The sequence below is a fragment of the Athene cunicularia genome (genome assembly GCF_003259725.1).
Source record: "Athene cunicularia isolate RWA chromosome 3 unlocalized genomic scaffold, athCun1 chr3_part1, whole genome shotgun sequence".
NCBI lineage: Eukaryota > Metazoa > Chordata > Aves > Strigiformes > Strigidae > Athene > Athene cunicularia.
The window spans coordinates 120,873,374-120,895,237 of record NW_020799097.1 but is presented as its reverse complement, the minus strand read 5'-3'; the positions used below and the strand labels follow the sequence as shown (position 1 = coordinate 120,895,237).

The following is a 21,864-nucleotide window of genomic DNA, read 5'->3' as shown; positions in this document are numbered from 1 at the left end:
AAACAAAAACGTCTGGATAGGAAAGAGAAATTGTGTGAAATTTTAGGCTGCACAAACTTTACTTTTCTTGTGGTTACAGAAAGTAACAAAAAATATCTTGTGCCAGGTTCTTTCTGTGACTCTTTGTGCTTGTTTTTCAGTCAAATCTACCTTGAATTCTCCTGGTCATTAAGCAGCCCTCATGCTTTCGCTTCTTGACCCCAGAAACACCTGGGTAGTGAACAAGCAGAGTGATAAAACTGGACATCCGTAACATTGTGCCTAAAATGTGAGCATAAGAAGTAGCAGGCACTTTGCTGAAAAGAAAAGCCATTGATCATAGTTGAGTCGTTTTTGCAAGTGCTCAGACTGTGTTTTTGAGTAGATGAAAAGCGAAATCACACATTTGCTCTTCAGTATAAACCTTTTCCAATAGATGTTCCATTAGATGTCCACAGTTAAGTGAATTTTCAGCAGTGTATTTTCCAGACCATCTTTCTATTTTGACACAGAGGTGCTCCGCAGGCAGTTCAGATAGTGCCTTGTGTCCTTGTCTGTGCAGCCTCGGAGGTTTGCTGAAGTGGTCTTTTGAAACACTGGGAAAACGGTTTGTACTTTCTGTCCTGTCCTTTTTGTTTGTTCGCATCCCAACCCCCAGATGAAGTGCATCTCATTCTTTCTGTTCTCTTCTCTTGAGTCATGTCTGACAGTTGTTACGGTGATTACAACTGATTCTTATAGTATCAATGTGATTGAAAACATAATATAATGATTTTCTAATGGGATAAGCTGTGATAAATGCTCTAGTGTCTGAATAATACAGAATGGATTAATAAAAAGGCACTGTTTAAATAACTGAACCTTCCATTGAAGGACTTGAAGGAACTTAAAAGATGAACTTGGAAGATCGAACACATTTTGCATGTCTGTAATAGTGATTTTTCTAAAGCAACCCTTGTTGATTTGTATTTGACATAACAGTGCTTTTCCATGCTCTTCTCCCTTCTCTCTGTGGGAGGATCTTTGGAAATTCTTCTGGTGGACTGAGTGACATAATGAAGAGGGGTCATTGAAGGGTGCCTGGAAATGTGGAGATAGTGCTAACATTTGGCTGCCTGTGATATGATCTTGACTAGATGTCCATGGAGGTGCAAAAACTACTCTGGTCTTTGCCCTGAAAATAAGCAGGGAGTATAAGGGAAGGAAAGAAAAAAAACTTAACATGGAAATACCTATGTTGGAGCTTCTTTCATGGAGTTGCTGTGTTTTGATATAGCTGCTGAATCATCTTCAGTTTGGGGCAGTTCTTCCTAACCCACATGCCCCATGTGATGGAGAGAAATTTGTTAAAGCTTTGCCCAAGAGAGCCTTTTATCAAGTTACCACATTACAAGTATGCTAGTTCTTTTAAGTGTATCTTGGTACTAATATTGATATTGTTTATACTGAAGTGCCAGTATTTGAAGTAGTTTTTCTGATTCTTTTTCTTTTTCTTCTACTCCTTGCAAGTAATTGCTAGATGTCTAGCTGAATTTAGCAATAGTGGAGGGTTAATAACAGCACTGGGCTGATGTATTTCCTGGTATCTGTGCCAAGAAACTTGCCTGCTTGATCACTTTGTAGTTGGGGCCACCGGATCACGGGTTACAACTTTCCTTCCCTTGTGATACTGGAACTCCACGTGGTATATGAAACAGCAGCCAGGACAGCCTGGAGGCTGGTCCCAAACAGTGTTGTATGAGCAGATTGCACTTGGGGGGAAAGCAAGCTTTCTTAAATCATCAAAGCATTAATTGTGAAGAAGTTTTGGTAGCCAGCCCCTTTATGTTGCTTTAGGATGAGGGGGATGGAATTTGTGGGGGCAGAGTGTTCAGTTAGTGGGGCATGTCTCTGGACATGGGTAGGGTTAGTGGTTCCTATGGATGCTGGAGGAGCAGCTGGCTGCTCTAGGGTTTTCCTGGCCCTGATGTTTTGCCCAAGGGTACCCAACATTGCAGTACAGCTGTTTGCAGCCTCAGCCTTTAATTAAGATGGAACTTGCAATCAGAACTTTTTTGAAAGGGGTTCAGCCCCTGGTGAACAGGATTAAATGAGTACCTAGAAATAACTCATCATGCAAGCAGTTGTTTTTTATAGGATCCTTTCAAACTCTTTATTTGTACAATAAATTATACTTGGCTGTCTCATGTTAAAATGAAGCTTTAGCATTTGATTCCTGTTAGTTCTTTTCACTTCTCTCAGGTTGGCTGATTGATTCTGATCACAGTAATCCTGTTTCAGGTTGTCCTATCCCTTCCCCTACAAAACCCCAAAATTCTACTTAGGAAATTTTTTATTGATTAGTGCTTTACAAGGGCTTTTTATTTTTTACTTTGAAATCCTCATTCTTTAGTAATGTGTAGTAATATTATTATGAGTGTTATCACAAAAAATTAACGACTGTAGACTTTTAAGAATTTTGTGTAGTTCATATATGGGTGATAGACTTTAAACATTTTGTATCAGTCTTCCGCTACTGAGTAGTTGTAGGTTTTGTAATATGGAGATCTGGCTAGGTCTGGGAAATAAATCACCAACATCTTTTATTGTTTCCCCTCGTATACATCAAGCATGAAGAAATCCAGACAAAAAGAAGCAATAACTCTGGCCCAAACTTCTTCCTATCAAGACCTTCCAAACTTCCTAAAGGAAGCAGATTACAAATTATATTTAAAATAAATTTTCATAGTAAGATAGACCATTTAATTGTGCCACATCACTTACTACACCTTTGCTGAGCAAGTAGTCACAGACAGGTAAGAGAAAGCTGAGGAAGCAGGATGAATGGTAGTCATCCACAGGCTACATTGCTGTGATGCCAAAATCTATTTCCTACTAAAAAATACCATTGGAAACTTTCCCTGTTTATTACTCATAGCTGTATTTTAGTATTTCAGTCTCTTTAGAGGAGACCTAGTAAAAGGTACTAAGGATGACATGGAAATGACTAAGAGGCATCTCTCAAGGCATGCGTCTGGTGTTTTTCTGTGGTAGACCTAAATTTGGTTGTATAATTCTGTAATTATTACAGTTATATATGTTATTATATTAGAAAATAACAATGTATTGATATTTAAATAGGCACTTTTATTTGTCTAATCTTTAATCATTAATGTAGATTTTAAAATGGGTTTGCTTTTCTTTAGAATTTCTACTGGAAAACTTAATGTGAATAGAGGGTAGCTGCAGAGTCAGCTGAAGAACATGGACTTGGGTCTCCTGTTACTAGGAAGAAGTTTCTCTTTTTTCATTTTGGGTTGGTGCAAGGGGATGTCCAGTAATTGCTGCAATACCATGCAGTATTTTGAAGCAGCAGTTTATTGCTTCAAAGCCCTCTGCTTTCCTTTGCACTAGTTGGCACACCAGTTTGTCAGGTGACTTAGCAGATGGTTTTGGAACAGGCATGTCTGTTAGCATTTGGGGAGTGAGGTTTTCTGTGGTGTGTATAACAGTCTTCTGGCTTTTTCACGTGCATGCTCTTAATAACACAGGAGATGCTATGCTCAAGGCTGTCATTCAAGAGCAGCTTGTATTACTGTTATGACTAACTATAATGAAATCCTATCTCTAGCAAGCAGGTTGATACATGCTGGTTTTAGACACTAAGCTAATGTTTTTTTATTATAGTTTTGGAAACAGTCAAAACCAGCTGATGTGAGATAGATGCAGGTGCATGAAAATGCTGCTGCAGAACTGGACTTTCTTTTCTTTCTGGAATCATAGTGCTCTGGGAAGCAACAAACCTGTGTAACACTCCCTCGGTAGCAGAGCCTTTCTCCTGCACTGCCATGATGCATTTCAGCTCAAAAAATACGTTGGGTACCTCATTTCTAAGAGAATTTAAAAATACTGATTTTTTTTTTTTTTTTGTTTAAATATTAAGTCTCTTGTTATGTTACCCATATAGCCTATATGGGTAAATGGGAATTGCTGCTACTAGGGTGGTGATAAGAGGTTGGGAGTTACGTAGTAACATTCTGTTTTGCAGTTCCTTAGAGCCACATAATTGACTTCACTGGGCTTTGGATCAGAGTACTTCAAATTAAGAGCAAACCACTTAATTGACTTGCAGAATCAAACTTCTGAAGCAGGTTTCCCCAAGCTGCTGCTCTGTTTCTAGATGAAGGGATTTGGAGGCAAGCCCGAGTACTTTGAATATATCCTATAGCAATAAATTAACATTGGTCACAGCAATTAAAAAATGAATTAAAAATTCATTCACTTGCCACTTCACTGTGGCAAGCAACCTGTTAAGTGGAAATATGACTGTGGATGATTGTGATACGTTTTATTTAACATACTCAAGTCTTTTTTTTTTTTTTTTTTCAGGGAAAAGGACCTTAATGCAAAGTTTATTATTTCAATGGAAAAAAATAAAACGACAATCACAAACTTAAAGGTGAGTAAACACAGTTTTTAGAAGGAACTCTTAACTAAATAGTTCCCAGAATATGACCAGATGAAACAGTGGTACTCACTGCGCTATGGAGAACAGCCGTTAGTTCTTAAAATACAGTGTTGAAGTAATCCTTTGGGGAAACTGGTTAAATGGTTAATTTGCTGCATCATGGTTTTCTGAAAACCACTCTGTAGGTTGTATCTCATAGGTTTTTCTAAGGTTTATCACTGGTCATTACTTATCTGGAAGATGAAAGCCAATGATAGAAGCAAGTGCATGCCTGGTAGCTGTTAAACTTTTGCTTAGACTCTGTAGAATTCTTCTGGAATTCCCATGAAAATGAACTAAACCCAAAATACCCATCACTTGCTATAATATTTTGATGGTATATTTTAACACTTCTCTCAGCAAAAGAAATCCTGTACAGCGGGATAGTTTCCAATGACAAATATGTGAAAAGGGATTTCAGTGTGTAGTTTGTTTAGACCAATTCAGATCGCAGTGAATATTGCTGAAGTATAGCGGTAGCTGTCATGTCTCGAGCATGATGATAGCCTTAAGCAGCAGGTATGTAACACCATTTTAATTATGACTCCACATTGGAATGCTGTTCACAGTGCAAAGGTGTCTCTGGCTCCTATTAGTTACATGTGTGGGCTAATCACTTACTGTAATCTGAATTTTATATACAGGACTGATTTAGCTGAACGTAAGTATTGTGACAATATGTACTGTAGTGTTAGGAGCAGTAAGCTAAAGTCCAAATTAATCCTGCTATACTGTCTTGTACTGTGACTGTCCTTCTTGCTGCAGGGTGTATCTGTTGGTATTTTTTTACTGTTGTAGGATTAATAGGCTAACCTGTCACTATACATTTCTAAATGTGTATAGTATAGCCATATGTTAAATTTGCATTCTGATTTTTTATTCTAAAATGTTTTTAATTACTTCATCAAGATGTATTGAGCTTTTTTTTTTTTTTTATTCTCCCCTAAAAATAGGTACCAGAGGGTGGTACTGGAGAGACAGGACGAGAAAGAACTAAGACATTTACCTATGATTTTTCCTATTTCTCAGCAGACAGCAAAAGTCCCAACTTTGTTTGTCAAGAAATGGTAAGATTTCTGAATGCTAATAATTGAATTTTTCCATTCCCTTTTCTTTGGCTTGAAAGCATTCTTTGAAATCTCTTTCCATTGAAAGTGTTTGTTTTCTAATTTAGAAATTCCTTAGGCACCTGAGAATTTGAATTTTGTTTTGTGTTTTGTTTTTTTTTAACTTCTCTAATATTGTGAAGTGCTCTGTTTTCCCATACTACAGGCTAATTGCCTTCTTTCTAGTTCTTGTCTGATTTGTCTTGTAAGGTCAAGTTAGAAAACTTCTCTGAGTGCTAGAGTTGTTTTTGAAAAAAATCACTTTTGAGAAACAAGCATATATTTTTAATTCACTTAGACAGAAACATTCTCCTTATGTGGTTGAAGTGGGTTTTTTTTTGTCCAGAAGTCTTGGTACACATTGAAGAAGATTATTCTTTCTCCTCTCTTGAGTATTCAGCTTAGGAAAGGACAAAACTGCCTATCTTCTTGTACACTTGGAACAGAAGATCACGCTCAGAGCTGTAGGCGTCATTTAGATGAACCCATAGACCCTCCGTGACCTTGCATTTCACATGAACATTGAACCTTTATGCTATTTCACATGCCCAAATAAATTTTTTGAGTAAAATTCAAGTGTTTTGTGATTGCTATCTTCTCTTTTGGTTTTGTGGAACTTGAGATGCTGTAAGCTTCAAGTGGGAGTATTTTTTTTCCTCTTAACATCATGCAGTGGTTTGCTGGATACACTGTAAGCCAGTTGGATACATACCTTTTTGGTATGTACCCCATTTATTCTGTAACCCCCAAAATCAGGGGTACTGGTATGGCTAATCCTAAAAAGCCTCAGAATTAAAACTGATAGGTTTCTGGATTGTTATTTCTTGATGATGTTCCTTTTAAGTAACACAGGTTTTGCTAGATTCTCTGAAATACCAGGAAGTATACATTTATTTGGGTATTGATGTAGAAATACCTTAATTACTTTAGCACTGGCAAACTCAAGTAGTAGTGTGTTTGAGTGCAATGATTGTAACCCTAGTTGCTAGGGGATGTTTTTAAGCAGGTGGTTCAGACCATATGGCTTTACTAGAACTTCAGCAAATGCTTTAAGTTGAGCATGCAGATAGTTATTTATTTTAATTAAAGCAGCTTTGATTATGTATTTTTCTGCTCTGACTCTAAGAGATTCTGGTTGTGGTTCTGCAGACACATCAAATTGTCTTAAGTTTGCTTATACAAATCAGTTAGGGTCTCAGTTTAATAATACTTAGTTTCATGAAAATGTGTATAATTCTCAGTGATAACTGATTGCCATATCCTTGGTTTTTCCTGATATAGATGAGTACATCTCCATAAAGAGGTATTAATGATATATCAATGTATATTTGGAAAAGTATGCAAAATTAAATTCTTCTTAGGCACCAATTGTGGCTTAGGTTTATGGATATTTAATTGTTGGATCTTTTAGGTAGCTGTTTCTTTAACTTCGGATACTTCTGAGAAGCTATGTTAGACAAGACCTCATGAGAAGAATCCCGGGAAGAGTCCACTGTGTTGTTAGGCTGTTGATGTTACAATGAGGTGTTTTCCAGAATCTGAATGTGCTGTAAAATAATGAAGTTAATTCTTGTTAAAACAGCCATTTGCAAAGGAAACTTGAATTAATATAAATGGATATCCAAGTCGTATCCTATATTGACATCCAATTTGCACATGCAAGTGATAAGTTTTCCTGATTTTAAGTTTTTCTTTTTTGGTGCCATTCTGCCTCTGTTTCAGAGCAGTTCAGATTGAGGCAAAATCAGTGTAATTTACACATGTAAGGAGTTTATAGGAAAAAAATAAATTAAAATGCCCATATAAGGATTGCTGCAGGAGCCTTGAGCAATAATTTTTTTTTTTTAAAAGCAGTGAGCTTTTTTATTCATAGTAACAACATGCTACCAATGAATTCTAAACATGGCTTAGATGTCCATATTCAATATTCTGCTATTTCAGTGTGTCCCACAACCCCAGACCGCCGCCTTCATCCTTACTGGCAAGAATTCTGAATTCGCTTGCTCAGCCACAAAAATATTGTTGTCCCTGTGTCAAGTGTTGTTTTAATTATAATGTATGCAGCAAATTCAAAACAAAAGGAATTTTCAAACCATGGGAGTGTAATTTCTAAACAAATGCTGCACAAGCTATTGTTGTGTTTGTGTTACTCATTTCATATTTAATTGGAAGACTCTGTAGTTAAGCTCTTATCGAGTTGCTGCAGAATTTCCAGTTTACTGCACCAGTGGCATAGAAGAAGGGCGTTTTTCATTCACATTCATCTTACCATGGAATAAAATTGATCTTGATTGTTGGTAATGCGGTTGCCTAGTGTGCTTTGTCCATGATTGTTATATTTTTCCACTTGAAAGGCAGAAAAATAATAAATTGAAGTCTGTCTAATACTACATGCCCCATTAATATGCCTTGTAGATGCAAAATATGCTTTAGTATTCAAAAATTAGAGTGGGAGTGGCAGTCTGCCATCAAGCTACTTTAGTTAGTATTCCTGGAAGAGAAACAAATAGAATTTTGATGTTTACTGCCCTTTTGTGACAAACCAATGTCCCAGTCGTTTGGTTCTGACAAAGTCCCATCCTAACAATGTCTTTTCTTTTAACCTGTGTGTTAAGCCTCTGTATTCAGACAACACTGACTGTAACTGTCCTATGTACTACCTCAAATCACTTTGCAAGACATACACAAACGTATAAAAGGAAAAATGCAGTCAGAACAGTAGTTGGTAAAGATTTGGTCCAGATGGTGATGTAAAAACTTGCACAATGAGAAAGGGAAAAGAGGGGAAAAAACAAAGGAGCAATTGCTCAGGAGGAAGAATTCAATAAGATGCTACTTTGCAGATGACAAACAAATGGGAAATTGTGCTTTGGCTGATCTTTATACTCTTCCTCTTTGGGAAGTGTAACTGATTACAGAATTGTAACTCCTTTGCTCAAGGGAAGGTCAAATTAAGTATTCCAAAAGCATGCTTGCAACTGAGCATTAATGATTAAAGAAATTACCCAGCACTCCTTCAGGGGAGGAGTAGCATGATTATACTGTGCCTGTGCCATTCACTATTAATAATGACTTGTGCATCTTGGTTAATTTAAACTGCATACACTGTGGACTAGTAACCAAATTATGTGAAGCATCTATGAGATTTTTGAAAATCATGTCTGAATTGGGAGACCCAGATTAATATTTTCATTGAGAGAAATGCTGTGCCAATTATTGCTCCTGGGCCAGTGGGGAGTGTGGATGGAAATGAAGGGTAATGATAATGAAAGGTCAGGAATCTGGGAGGGATACTGCAGCCAGTATTGCAGAGAAAGGTGATGAAGGCATCTGGTGAGAGCTGAAGTTATTAGGTGAGAACACACTCCCATGATATGGCATTTGGAGGAGGGGTCGATACCGGTTTGTAAGGTTGAGGGCAAAAGAGAAGGGGCTAGCTGAAAGAGGGTCACTTACCATATAGAAAATATGTTTCCCTGTTTGCCAGCCTAAAAAGTATCAGTATGTAAAAGCCAGTTAGGAAGGAAATACAGGGAAAATAATGGGCCATTTTCTTACACTTGGTTAAAGCAAAAAACTAAGACCAAACAAACCTCTCCAAAATCACAAACCAAGAAACTGACAGGATCACTGAAACATTTTCTTTTGAGAAGGGGCTGGATATTTGCAGAACATGGAGAGTTGGTAAAGATATAAAAAGTGAGTAGATATTAACAATAAGGAAAAGAGAATAAAGTATCTGAGACTGCTGGAAGAAATTGGAGCTATAGAAAGAAGGTATCATTTTTGTTCTTCTACATGTCAAGCAAATTTCTAACAGAAAAAGAAGTTGAAAATATGCTGTTGCAGTGCTGTAAACTTAATATGGTAGTAAAAGTAAATAATTACTAATTTTCTGTCCTATAGTAGGTATCATTGGTTGATGCTAACAGCTTATATTATGCTAATTTATTGTTTAATATTTGCTGTGCTATACTGATAACAACTTTTTTCCCCAAGCTTCTGTTATCTTAAAAAACTTTCTTTGTTTTTAGGTTTTCAAAAATCTTGGTACAGATGTGCTTAAATCTGCTTTTGAAGGTTATAATGCCTGTGTTTTTGCTTATGGACAGACTGGATCTGGGAAGTCCTACACCATGATGGGAAATACGGTATGTTGTATTTTCACAGAATCACAAAATACCAGGTTGGAAGAGACCTCAAGGACCATCTGGTCCAACCTTTCTTGGCAAAAGCACGGTCTAGACAAGATGTCCCAGCACCCTGGCCAGCTGAATCTTAACAGTATCCAAAGTTGGGGAATACACCACTTACCTGGGGAGATTATTCCAGTGGTTGATTGTTCTCATTGTGGAAAATTTTCCTCTTGTGTGCAATCAGTATCTCCCCAGGAGTAACCTGTACCCATTACCCCTCGTCTTTTCCATTTGACTCCTTGTGAAAAGGAAGTCTTCACCTTCTTTGTAGGCACCCTTTAAATACTGGAATGTGGGGATAAGATCTCCCCTAAGCCTTCTCTTCTCAAGGCTGAACAAGCCCAATTCTCTCAGCTTTTCCTCACATGGCAGGTTGCTTTAAAGCATCTTTATGGCCCTTCTCTGGACCTTCTTTAGCTTGTCCACATCTTTTTTGTATAGTGGGGACCAAAACTGAACACAGTATTCCAGATGTGGCCTGAGAAGCTCTGAACAGAGTGGGATAATGACTTCTTTATCTCTGCTGGTGATGCCCTTGTTGATGCAACCCAGTACTTCATTGGCTCTGCCTCTGCAGCACACTGTCTACTCATATTGACCTTGTCCATCAGGACCCTCAGGCCCCTTTCCACAGAGCTGCTCCCCAGCCAGGCAGATCTCAGCCTGTGCTGCACTCCTGTATTATGTTTTCTGAGGTGCAAAACCTTAATTTGTCTTGGAACTTCATAAGGTTCTTGTTAGCCCACTCTTCCAGCCTATCCAGGTCTTCCTGCAGGGTGGCTCTCCCTTCTGAATTGTCCACTTCCCCACTCAGTTTGGTATCATCAGCAAACTTCATCAGGGTACGCTTTATCCCATCATCCAGATCACTTGCAAAGATATTAAACAGCATTAGGCCCAATATAGATCCCTGGGGGACCCTGCTTGTGACAGGCTACTAGTTTGAAAAAGAGCTATTTACCAGCACCCTCTGGGTGCAGCCTGTCAGCCAGTTCTCCACCCATTGCACAGACCACTTGTCTAGACCATAAAGCATCAATTTCTATAGGAGAAGGCTGTGAGGAACCATATCAGAAGCCTTGGAGAAATCAGGTGGACAGTGTTCACCACACTTCCCACATCAACTGAGTAGATGGTGGTTTTTTGTTTTTTTTTTTTATCCTGTGGCAATGCATTGAAATTATGCTATTGCAAGAGCATGTTTTTCATGAAATTCTGTCTGTATGCTACTGACTCGCCATGTGTCATACCTGCTATTAGCAATCAGAGGTTTTAGAAGCCTTTTCTTTTATAGGTAGATATTTACAGTTGCAAGAAGTGTCTTTAAGTGATGCTCTGTTATGCTGGACAAAAAGCAATAATTTTTGTTCAGTAACAAAACCAATAATTTCAAATATTACCACTGATTTTTCTATGCCCAACTCGAGACAAAAAATTAAGATGCTCATTTTGAGAACGTGAAAAGTTAGCTCTTTCCAAAGAGGTCTGTTTTTTAGATCTCTTTTGAAGGGTCAGAAATTCACAATAGTTCCTTGACCCCTGTTCAGAAAAGACTATCAAGTGAGCAGGAGAAACTGGGGATGAGAGTAGCTGAATGTAGGTTTCAGTAAACCATCATGAGCTGATGCAATAATTTAAATTTTAAGGGTTAAGTGCTGTTGAGGACTGCAGTGAAGACCCTGGAAGAGGAGAGTGTGATAGGAGTAGTATTTGGCAGAGTTTGAGTGAAGGATTGGAGTAGTTTCTTGCCGTTGCCTCTGTGACTATCCAAGAACGGAAATAACCCTCTAAACTGTTGGGAATGGAGTGGTTTAAAAGGGCCAACTGATGAAACCTGTTTGTCAGGCAGCCTCTACAGGTTTCATTCTTTAATCCTTGAGAAAAAAAATACATCATGTCTTCTTCCAGCAGAACTGAAAAGGGGAGTATTGCCATTTGTCCTTCTTTACATAGATCACTCTTTTGAAATGTAGTAAGATTGGCCCCTTTGCACCTCCTTTAGCTTAGGAGAGCAAATTAGCTGTAAATCTTTTTCTTTCAGTTATCACAGAATAAGTATCTTTATATTTAACTTCAATATGGTAAGCAGAATAGACTTTTGTAACCAGAAAAGATCTTACGACCTAGATGTGTATTTCTATTTCAGAAATTTATAAAAGTGACAGTATTATGAGTCTACCTCAATATATGTAATGACCGTAATCATCAAGACATTTTGCAAATGAATAGATGCTGAAGTTTGTTTGACACTACTCAATAATAAAGGTCTAATCTTCTTGCCGTGATACGTAAATACTTTAATCTGGATTTGTACAGAGCGTGTATAAAATACACTCCGCCGCCAAGTTAAATGTTTGAAAATTGATGGCCCTGTCAGAGAGACTACAGTGCTGTAAGAAAACCTTAACTGGAAATACATTTTCTTTTTTCTCTACTTCTTACAAAGTATGAATTCTGTTGTCATTTTGCTTTCAATATCTGCTGTTCTTGGCTCTGGAAGGCTTCTTCTGCGATACTGTGCACCAATAATTTCAAGAAATATGTGGACTGGTTGGAATAAGTCTTGAGCAGAGATACTGAAATGATCAGAGATCTATAAAATATGATCTGTCAGGAAAGTCAGACTTGTCTATGCAGAGAAAGAAAGACTGTGGAGGAACAGAAGTATTAAAAGATGTGAAAGGCTCTGCAGAAAGAAAGAGAATAATTTGTTCCCTATGTCCAAGGTAGATGGGTAAGAAACAGTACATTTAAATTGCAATGAGGAGTTTTCTGATTAGATAGCACAGGAGGAAAACATGCTTTTAATGAGAAAATTCAGTTCTACAGATTTCCATGACTGTAAACTCTGTAGCCTAGAAAAAAACTGTCAGAGCTGTAGTTCATCTTGTCCTGGAGCTGTAGGGGGTGAAAAGGGAGAAAATGTTTAAATATGGTTTCTAATAAAGAGTGTACATTCTGTAAGATGTACATTTTACTGATAAAATATGCTGGGAACTGTGTGTTCTTCCTTTCTCATCACTATATTGCTATGGTTGAAGTTACTCAATTAGAGCTAATATTTCCTATTTTAAAACTCTCTTTGCAGTTGCTAAATTATGTCAGACACTAATGACTTGCCTAAAACTTTGTGATAGATCTTTCATATTTTTTTCCTTAAGCTTTAATGAAAACCATTCAGTTGTTCCCATGAATGAGATGAAAGTAAAGTCTTTTTCCTCTTCCTGCGTTAAAAAAAAAAAAAGCACGTGGGAATTTCCAGCACTGAACCCTGAAACTTTGTCTGAAGGTAGAGATCAATACGTATTGGGAAAGGCTGCTTCTCTGTTACCAAAGGCAACTGTCTCAACAAGACCCTGATTAAGCTGCAAGTTTCTCCCTTTATCTAGGGATTATCTTTTTTTTTTTTTTTTTTTTAGATTATTATTTCAAAGAATAAAGCCTGATTTGAGGAGGAGGAGAGAGGCTCTGATTAAGAGGAGGAAGCAGCTGGAAAAGGGTAAAATAGAGGGATAGAGTATGGTTTTTTTTTTTTTTTTAATAAAAGACTGGATGATGAATTGGGAACTGTATCTGGGCAAAGGAAGGAGGAAGAGGAGTTCAGAGATGGCACCCGAAAGAGGATTGCTGGGACAGAGAATACAGGGGAAAGCTGAAGAATGAGAACAGAGGGAGCAGACTGGAGTGAGCTTGGGCAGAAAGGGTCAGATTCTGTGTGGGGAACTGAGTAGAAGAGAAATCTTTGCCCATGGAACACTTGTCCTGCAGTGGAGTTCACTGTCGTTGTGTTTTCCTCCTGCCAGATATCTGTAGAATCCCACCAGGCAAACTCTTGGGTGCCTGGAGTGCCTGGGCTATGCTCATGTTGGATATTTAGTCTGGTTTGTCCTAATTTGTCTCCTGCTTAATTACAAGGACCCTAACTGTAAGCAAGAGCATTTCTTGCCTCAGCGGTACATAGAATTAGAATTAGTCCATTGCATCAAATCTCTTACGTGTTTTTGGACTGGAGGCAAATTGTAGCTGACAGACTGTTTTGTAAGCGACTTTTGAGTTTTCAGCTCTGAGCCTGAAGCTCATTTGTATGTATATGTCCTCTCCTTTTATTCCTGGGAGCCATGTTCCCCCACTTCAGCTCTGAAGGAGTGGTAGCTGCTGTCTTCCTGAGGTTGTGGGCAGGAGGTGTGCCCAGCAGGTAGTTGGTCATCTCCCTGATCAGACTCAGTGGGAAGGGGGCAGCTGGGAGCAAACAGCACCTTGTCAGCTGAGACCGGAGCTGCATGACATTCTGCTCCTCTCTGCTGCTGGGGAAAACCCTAGCTTTGACTTACTGCCTTGCTGCTTGGCTGGAAAAGGGTCTCCCTGGAGCAGTGGGAAGAGGAGAGCTGCATGCTAAGTCTCTGGATATCTCGTCAGTGTTAGTTGCTGCCTCGCAGCCTGACACGTGTTGGACGTCAGTGGTGGAGCAGCAGCCTGCCTGGGATGAGGCTCAATTCTCAAGTGCCACCTTAACCGTGATGACATCCTGCTGCTGCTGACTGCTGTGTTAGCTGAAGTGTCAAGGACCCTGTAAAGGACAGTTGCAGCCCTGCTAATAAACCACAGAGTCTGTAGGGATCTGTGAGAAGGAATATGTTTCTTCAGTTTGCTTTATTAAACCGGCAGAGTGCTTTTATATATAAAAAGTCTTTAATGGCAGAGTTGAGCACACTGAAGTTAAATATAAAATATAATTTGGCTGCATTGTAGGATACAATGAATGTAGTTTTAATTTTGTTACTGCCTGCTAATATATCCAGAGGACCTGCTGCATCTTTCAAGACAGGAAGGACTGTGAGCTGGGGATTGGGGGTTTGAGAATGGCTCATGGATGCAAGTGTATGGCTCTTGTCCCATTATCTGCAGATGGTGCCAAGCCCACAGTGAAATGAGATAGTAGTTAGAAAAGATAGTATTGAGATAAGGCAGTTTATACGTTGCTCTGAGGAGCCAATTTCTGCCTTAAACAGTTGGGATTATTCAAACTAAATGAAAGGTGCAAAATAAATCCCAGTAGCAAAGAATTGGAGCTAGTATATACGTTCCAACACACACGTGAGAATTAAAGTGACAAGGTGACTGCAGCTAAATAAAGGGAAAGAGAGTATTAACTGAAAAGTTTGGATTTTTCCCTTTTTTCTGGATGTTGGAACTCTCAACTAGTATCTTGTGTTTTGTTTTTTTCAAAATATATTGTGCATGAGTATATAGCCTTGGAAATAAGAATTGTTGTTATTGCAGGGTGATGCAGGTTTAATACCCCGAATTTGTGAAGGATTATTCAGCAAAATAAGTGAAAAAACAAAGCGGAATGAGGCATCCTTTCGAACAGAAGTCAGGTACGTTTTGGTGCGTTAGTAGTTTGCTGGTTATCAAACTTGTTTCAATTAAAGCAGCCCTTTTTCACTTTATCTGAGAGAAGCGTGTGTTTTTTCAAATAACTTTCCGTGCTTGACCTCAGTCCTATAATTGATTTTTGTTGGCAATCATAGTCAAAATACATGATAGTTCTAGCTTCAATCTAACAACTGTGCATTTTGCTTTATTTAAATGATAGTGAAAATGCCTTTCTGCTGGACAGCATCTTCCTTATTTTTACTGTTTATTGCAGGCTGACATTAGGGATCTTGATCTTGCTAGTGTCTGATTGGTTTCTGTTTTCTTCTCACTTTTATGGCTTTTTTCCTTATGGTACACGTATGTTGTAGTCATTACTACCTTAAGCCAATTTTGGATCTATTTGCCTTTCCAGGCATCTCGCTTTTAAGCACAGTGTTAACATGACTTTGCCTTGAACCAGTCAGTGGTTTTCTACTCTTTTTCTTTCAGTTATCTGGAAATTTATAATGAACGTGTGAGAGATCTTCTCAGACGGAAGTCATCAAAAACTAATAATTTACGAATACGAGAACATCCAAAAGAGGGGCCATATGTTGAGGGTAAAAATGCTGTCAGTGTTTTGCACTGGATATTTTACTGCCTTTTTATATTCTACTACCTTTTTATATTCTAAAATGTCATGTCTAATTACATGGGACATTTTTTATCTTTTAAAATATAAATGATGATGGATACAGTGCTTTCCTTTATATCATAGCATTAAAGAATAGCCTCTCATTTTGTATCCTCACTTGCTTTCCTAGTTCTAAGATTATTATACGTATACAGTTTTTATCTGTAGATTTATAATACATTTTAAAGTAATATTAAGAGATGCAATTGATTTTAAGAATTGGTTGAGTATAATTTATAAATCTTTAGTATTTAGATGGAAAGTACCTATTCGGATCTAATTGTCTTAACCTGTCCTCTACCAGGGAAGGCTCTTTTCTCCAGGGATTATACTTACATTATTGCACTAACTACTTTAGCAAGATTGCTTTGTTTTTTTCTTAATTGACTGTAAATGTGCAAGTTCTCCATTGTTCACATGAGGCCTCATTCCTTAAGTGATAAACAAGTATGACAATAAACACTAATAGCAGCAATACTTTGCAGTAGTGAGGGTAACTTGAATCTTTTTGTAAAGAAAATCTAGTGCATGTATGAGTATACTGTAACACTCTGCTTTTCTTTAGATTTGTCTAAACATTTGGTGCAAAATTATACTGATGTAGAGGAACTTATGGATGCAGGAAATATAAATAGAACGACGGCAGCAACTGGAATGAATGATGTCAGTAGCAGGTCGCATGCCATTTTCACGATCAACTTCACTCAGGTAACAAAACAAAAACCCCTGTCTTAATACATGTTTACATTCCATAATTCGTACGATAATTTAAGAATAATGTTGTCATAATGAGTATGTTGTTGTCTTGTGATAGGGGAAATTTAAATGTCTGAAAATACTGTTTTGAGAATTATCAGTAGTTATAATCTTCAAAATTTACAGTGCAATGTGATTACTTAAAATGGTATTTAACAGATTTTGAGGAGATAATTGTTGGGAGTTCAGGCTGAATAACAGACCAGTGCTGGCATGTTTGATGATGCTGCTGTGACAGGAGTGGGTGAAGGGCACGTTGTGTGAGACTTCAGCCAGAGTTGAACATGGGCTCCCTTTTACACTCTGATGTTATCCAAGGTTTATGGAAAAACCTGTTTCCATGGCCCAAATTGTATTGCATGGAAATGTTTTCTGACTATTTTCTTGTTGACTCTTCATCTGTTACCGTTGGAAACCTCTTTATATTCCTTTATTTACTGATGGAATAATAGAGTGATTTAACATGTTTTCTCTGAGCATAGTGATCCTTTTTTTAATATATAGTAAACTCCTTTTCTAATGACTCCTGTTCTTCATTGTTGTTTTTGGGGAACTTTTTAGACAGTCCATGGATAACCTGCTAGGTGAAGAGAAGGTAGCGTAGAGGTGGTTAGATCTCCTGACAGAACTTTGCATGTCTCCCCCAAGAAACACACACACATACAAAATCCTGTGCACCAACTGTTCACTAGTGATGAATGGCTCATTGCAAAGCTTTTGGAAGAGGATGAAAGCCAAGGAGCAAAAGGTTTTGTCCTACTGCATAAGTAGAAGGAAGTTTAAAACATGGCAATCTGAGTTGATTTATATGAATTAAGATAATAATTGGGAGGAAGCCTCAGTTAAAATCGTAGAATAAAATTGCAATTGCTGCTTAGTTGAACTTGGAGGCAGGGGGAGAAATTGAGTGTGAATGTGTCTTATGTACTATAACTTGTTGAAAGCTAAATATAAATACAGTATAAATGTTGAAAGCTTAATAAAATGAATGCAGCACATGTTCACTGTGCACCATGTAAATACCAGTTCACAGTTGTCAGTGCATGTGCATAAGTGGCTAGAAAGTTGCAAATGTTACAGTTTCAAGAAGCAACTACTTGTGTGGGAGTTAGGCAGCAATTTATGATCGAAAGTCTTGCTGTGGCACCTCTAATACATCTGTATTCTGAACCTCTGCTATTGTAAACATGTTAAATTCAACCATGACATGGGAAAGGCCAGTGAGTTGGATTTGGTAAAAATTCAGAATTTTGTAGTTTAACATACTTTTATTTGTTTGTTTTTTTTTTTTTCTTCTGTAGGCTAAATTTGATTCTGAAATGCCTTGTGAAACTGTTAGCAAAATTCATTTGGTAGACCTTGCTGGAAGTGAGAGAGCAGATGCCACCGGTGCCACAGGGGTTAGATTAAAGGAAGGAGGGAATATTAACAAATCTCTGGTTACTCTGGGAAATGTAATTTCTGCCTTAGGTAAGTCTCTGGTTTATGTGCTTGTCTGTTTGGGGATTTTTTCTAGTCATTAAATACCTTTCTGTTTATTTACTTTCTCTTCTGTTAATTTTTACTTCAACAAATAGTGGCCTAACACATAGTGGTTTTGAAAATGAATGAAAATATATAATTGCAATTTTTTGTTTGTTTGTTTCTATCTCCACAAAACAGCTGATTTATCTCAGGATGCAACAAATCCTCTTTCAAAGAAGAAACAAGTATTTGTGCCTTACAGAGATTCTGTGTTGACTTGGCTGTTGAAAGATAGCCTAGGAGGAAACTCTAAAACTATAATGATTGCCAGTAAGTGCTTTCAAATTACATTTTTGCATCCTGAACAGTTCTTGCTTAATAGGAGTGGCTGCAAATATTTAGATTCCAGATGCTTTGTCAAGTAAGAAAGTTGTTTACACATATTTATGATGTATTTCTTTCTGAGATTTCCTTTACCTAGACTCTGCAGAACATCCCTTCTAGCGATAGAACTATATAGAGTCTCATTGTATGTATGGGGACAGTCTAGTTGTTTAGTAATGTCATGAACAATAGCAGATATGCCTCCCAAATTTAAGAGCTTCATTTTCATTTGCAGATTATCATATATTTGAGTACGTATATCACTGGCTGAGTATTTGGTCACAAATGTAACAAGGTATTCAGATCGTTTAGGTACAGTCCTTAGACATATGTTTGCATATGTAAGGATCGTCCAAATGTATGTGCCTAATTGCTTGCATTTGCTCTGACATCTGCCTAACTGCTGTGCTGCTTTGACACCTGCAGTGTGGTGATTAGCTAATCTGACCAGTTAAACTTCGAGTAATAGTTCTTGTTTATTCTTGAGGTTCATTTGCATTCCAGACAGCTCTGTTACTCATGGTGAATGCAAATGCTGTAACCTGGACCTAGATAAAGTCTTCTCTCCCATTACACCTCTCCTTCTGAGGTTGCAGACTTTGATCTCCAGTAAAAAAACAAAATTCCAGCTTTGTGCACCTAGTCAATATTGATGTGTGAAACAGTTTGCTTTTCCAAAACTGTGTTGTCTTTTGTTGCATTAGTAGCACAACCAACCTGGTCTCTTTTGACATTCAGTGGGTAGGACTGTCAGTTCCATTTAACCTACTTCTTGAATGCACACAGTGTTTTAACTTTTTTTGTCTAAATTTAATTATTTATGATCAGTCATCTTGCAAACTTCTCATGATTTTCTTTTTACCTATAGGAAGCTCCGTAAGGTTCACATGGTTTGAAAACCTACCTATGACACATATATTGCAGGTTTTTCAACAAATTGGAATGGGAATTCCATTACCAATAAAAGCAAGTGAAACTGGGAGGATGTTTAAGGGGAGGGAAGGATTTTGATTGTCGGAGGTGTAAAGTGTGAAGAGGAGCCAGCTCTAAAATTTTTCTCACTCTTTCCTGCTCAAATTGAATGCAGTCTAACTGATGCAGTCCTCGCCTGGGAATGGTGGGAGAGTGGAATCAAGGGAATAAAATTGACTGGATCAAATTATTTTTCTTCAGTCTCTTTGTTACAGTCAAATTCTCCGGATAGCAGTTCCTTTTTTGCATGATTTTTGGGGATTTTTTGGAATCCATGTCGCTTTCTTTCCTCAGTCTGATCCAGAGTGGTACCTAAAAAGGATCTTGGCCCAGACTTGCCTTTGGTTTTCTGTCTAAGGAACACTCTGCTGGCATCTTTCTTCGTGATGCTTCTTTCAGTTATATGGTTGAGTAGCTTGGGCTTTTTGTTTGTTTCGTTGTGTTTTTTGACAGAGGGATTGGGAAGAGAAGTTTTAGAAACACAGTGAGCTTTCAGTGCCTGTACTAATGATTACAGTGCCCAGCTGCTTTTCCAGCTACCTACTCATCTATTAATGATGCTTCTGCTAGGCAGAACCCTGATGGTTGATCTTTTGTCCACCAGTAACTACTGGTAATGTGGCTGAATTGCCTAACACAGCCTGGCAAGCTGTCTGGATATGTTTGGTCTGCCTTTTCTGTAACTAAGCACAAAAAAAGCAGGAAGATCATCTCAAATTGTAGGAAAGGCTCTTATAAAAATAGATCCAATTCTGATTTGTCATGTTTCTGTAACGTATTGTAACATCTTTCCGGAGAGAGAATAATTGAGTAGTGGAGAGGAGACAGTAGATAAAGTAGGCAAGTGATAGTGTGAACTAGAAGTATATAGTCTGTTGCCAAGTGCATCTCCCCTAATTCAGAGAGTCTCTACCATAAAAAGAGTATTTATCACTGTTGAGAGAACAAGGAAGGGCAGAATATTTTGGTTACTTTTTTATTTTTTTCAGGTGTTTTAATTGTCTGAGTCTTTGGGTCTCTTGTTCAGTTTGATTATTAAGTTTTCTGGTCATCATTTCTGCTTGGTGCTCTCTTCTGTGTTTTTGCTCATCTAGTTGGGTGCAATGGTTATCTTTTTAACTGGGAATATTTTGTATATTGTTAGAAAAAGTAAGTGAAAGATAGCATTAGCATTTTCATTTAAACTCCACTGTTTTTCCTGGTTAAGTTGCCTGTGTAAAAATAATAGCTTTCTCTTGGTGCATCAGATAGGTAACAGTTCTGCATGCTGCCAGATGCTTGCAGCTCTGCAGAACAGCTAGGTTTGTAAATTATAGAAGCTCTTCTCCTGTTTTGTTTTCATGTCTGCTTTTCGTTTGAATACTGTTTAATTTCCCTTCAAAACTTATTGAACCTACTGTGGTTTTTTACCTGAAATGACTTTTATATTTAGTGATTACATTGACACTTACAAAATGCTCACTTATTTTCCCAGTTCTTGTAAAAAAATTTGCAAGTGTCTGAAATATTCATACAGGACATTTGTGCTTGCCAGAAAAATGTGTTAGAGTGACAGCAAGATTTCTTTACAATGCTTGATTGTTGGACCTGATTATTCTAATACAGTGTTTACTTAAGCAAAGTTGTAGTTACATGAAAGCAGTGGAAATGGGTAAAGAATTGGATCCAATTGTAGCCATACTGGTTAATCATGTATTTCTGTCTAAATTAACTTTATCTGACTTGAAAAATATAAACTAACTTTACTAAATGAAACATATGGTGCTGGATAAACTGTTTCTGATTTTATCTCCTTAGCTATTTCACCTGCTGATGTCAATTACGGAGAAACTTTAAGTACACTTCGCTATGCAAATAGAGCCAAAAACATCATCAACAAGCCTACTATTAATGAGGATCCTAACGTCAAACTGATCCGTGAGCTGAGAGCTGAAATAGCCCGATTAAAAGCCCTGCTTGCTCAAGGGAATCAGGTTAGCTTTACTTGAAATTTATGTGTAATTTTCGTTGAGTTATAACATCTATTTCTAGAATGTAATGAGATAATTATCTTTCATTATATTGATTTGAGTAAACAAGCTCTATGAGGCTATGAATGAATATTATTTTCCTGATTGAATCAGTTTCCATATGGCCAGTAGATTACCTCTTTTAACATAAGGAGGGAAAAATTGTCATCCCAAAGCTTTTAGCTTTCTCTTAATATAATCAGAGCTTGCTTGCAGTGTGCTGTGGAACAGATAGTCACGACAGCATAAGGAGGCTGAGCAGTAACATGTTTCCTGGGTCTAGCCTGATGGACTGAAGAAGTACTTTATCTAGTATCTTAAAAGAAGTAGAAGATATACTGTAGATGTGTAAAAATAAAAATAAGGGAGTATGAAGGGGTTTGAACAATACATTTTATTTGTGTTTGACTGCACAGTACATTCGAAAGAGTATAGCCTGTTAAATACGTAGAAGTATTTT

The 21,864-nt window shown here is 37.6% G+C and overlaps 1 protein-coding gene across 3 annotated transcripts in view; it reads left to right on the top strand.

Moving 5' to 3' along the window:
- Positions 1-21,864, top strand: part of KIF16B (kinesin family member 16B) — a 142,570-nt gene that overhangs the window by 11,181 nt on the left and 109,525 nt on the right. For 2 of the 3 annotated variants that reach the window (XM_026845688.1, XM_026845687.1), the window contains exons 2-10: positions 4,345-4,417; positions 5,419-5,532; positions 9,606-9,722; positions 15,048-15,145; positions 15,636-15,745; positions 16,385-16,527; positions 17,877-18,045; positions 18,238-18,369; positions 21,193-21,368. In XM_026845688.1, the coding sequence (XP_026701489.1) occupies positions 4,382-4,417; positions 5,419-5,532; positions 9,606-9,722; positions 15,048-15,145; positions 15,636-15,745; positions 16,385-16,527; positions 17,877-18,045; positions 18,238-18,369; positions 21,193-21,368 (1,095 nt within the window). In that variant the 5' untranslated portion in view covers positions 4,345-4,381. Of the gene's footprint in view, positions 1-4,344; positions 4,418-5,418; positions 5,533-9,605; positions 9,723-15,047; positions 15,146-15,635; positions 15,746-16,384; positions 16,528-17,876; positions 18,046-18,237; positions 18,370-21,192; positions 21,369-21,864 lie in introns of those variants that run through there. The other variant, XM_026845690.1, reaches the window with a different exon arrangement.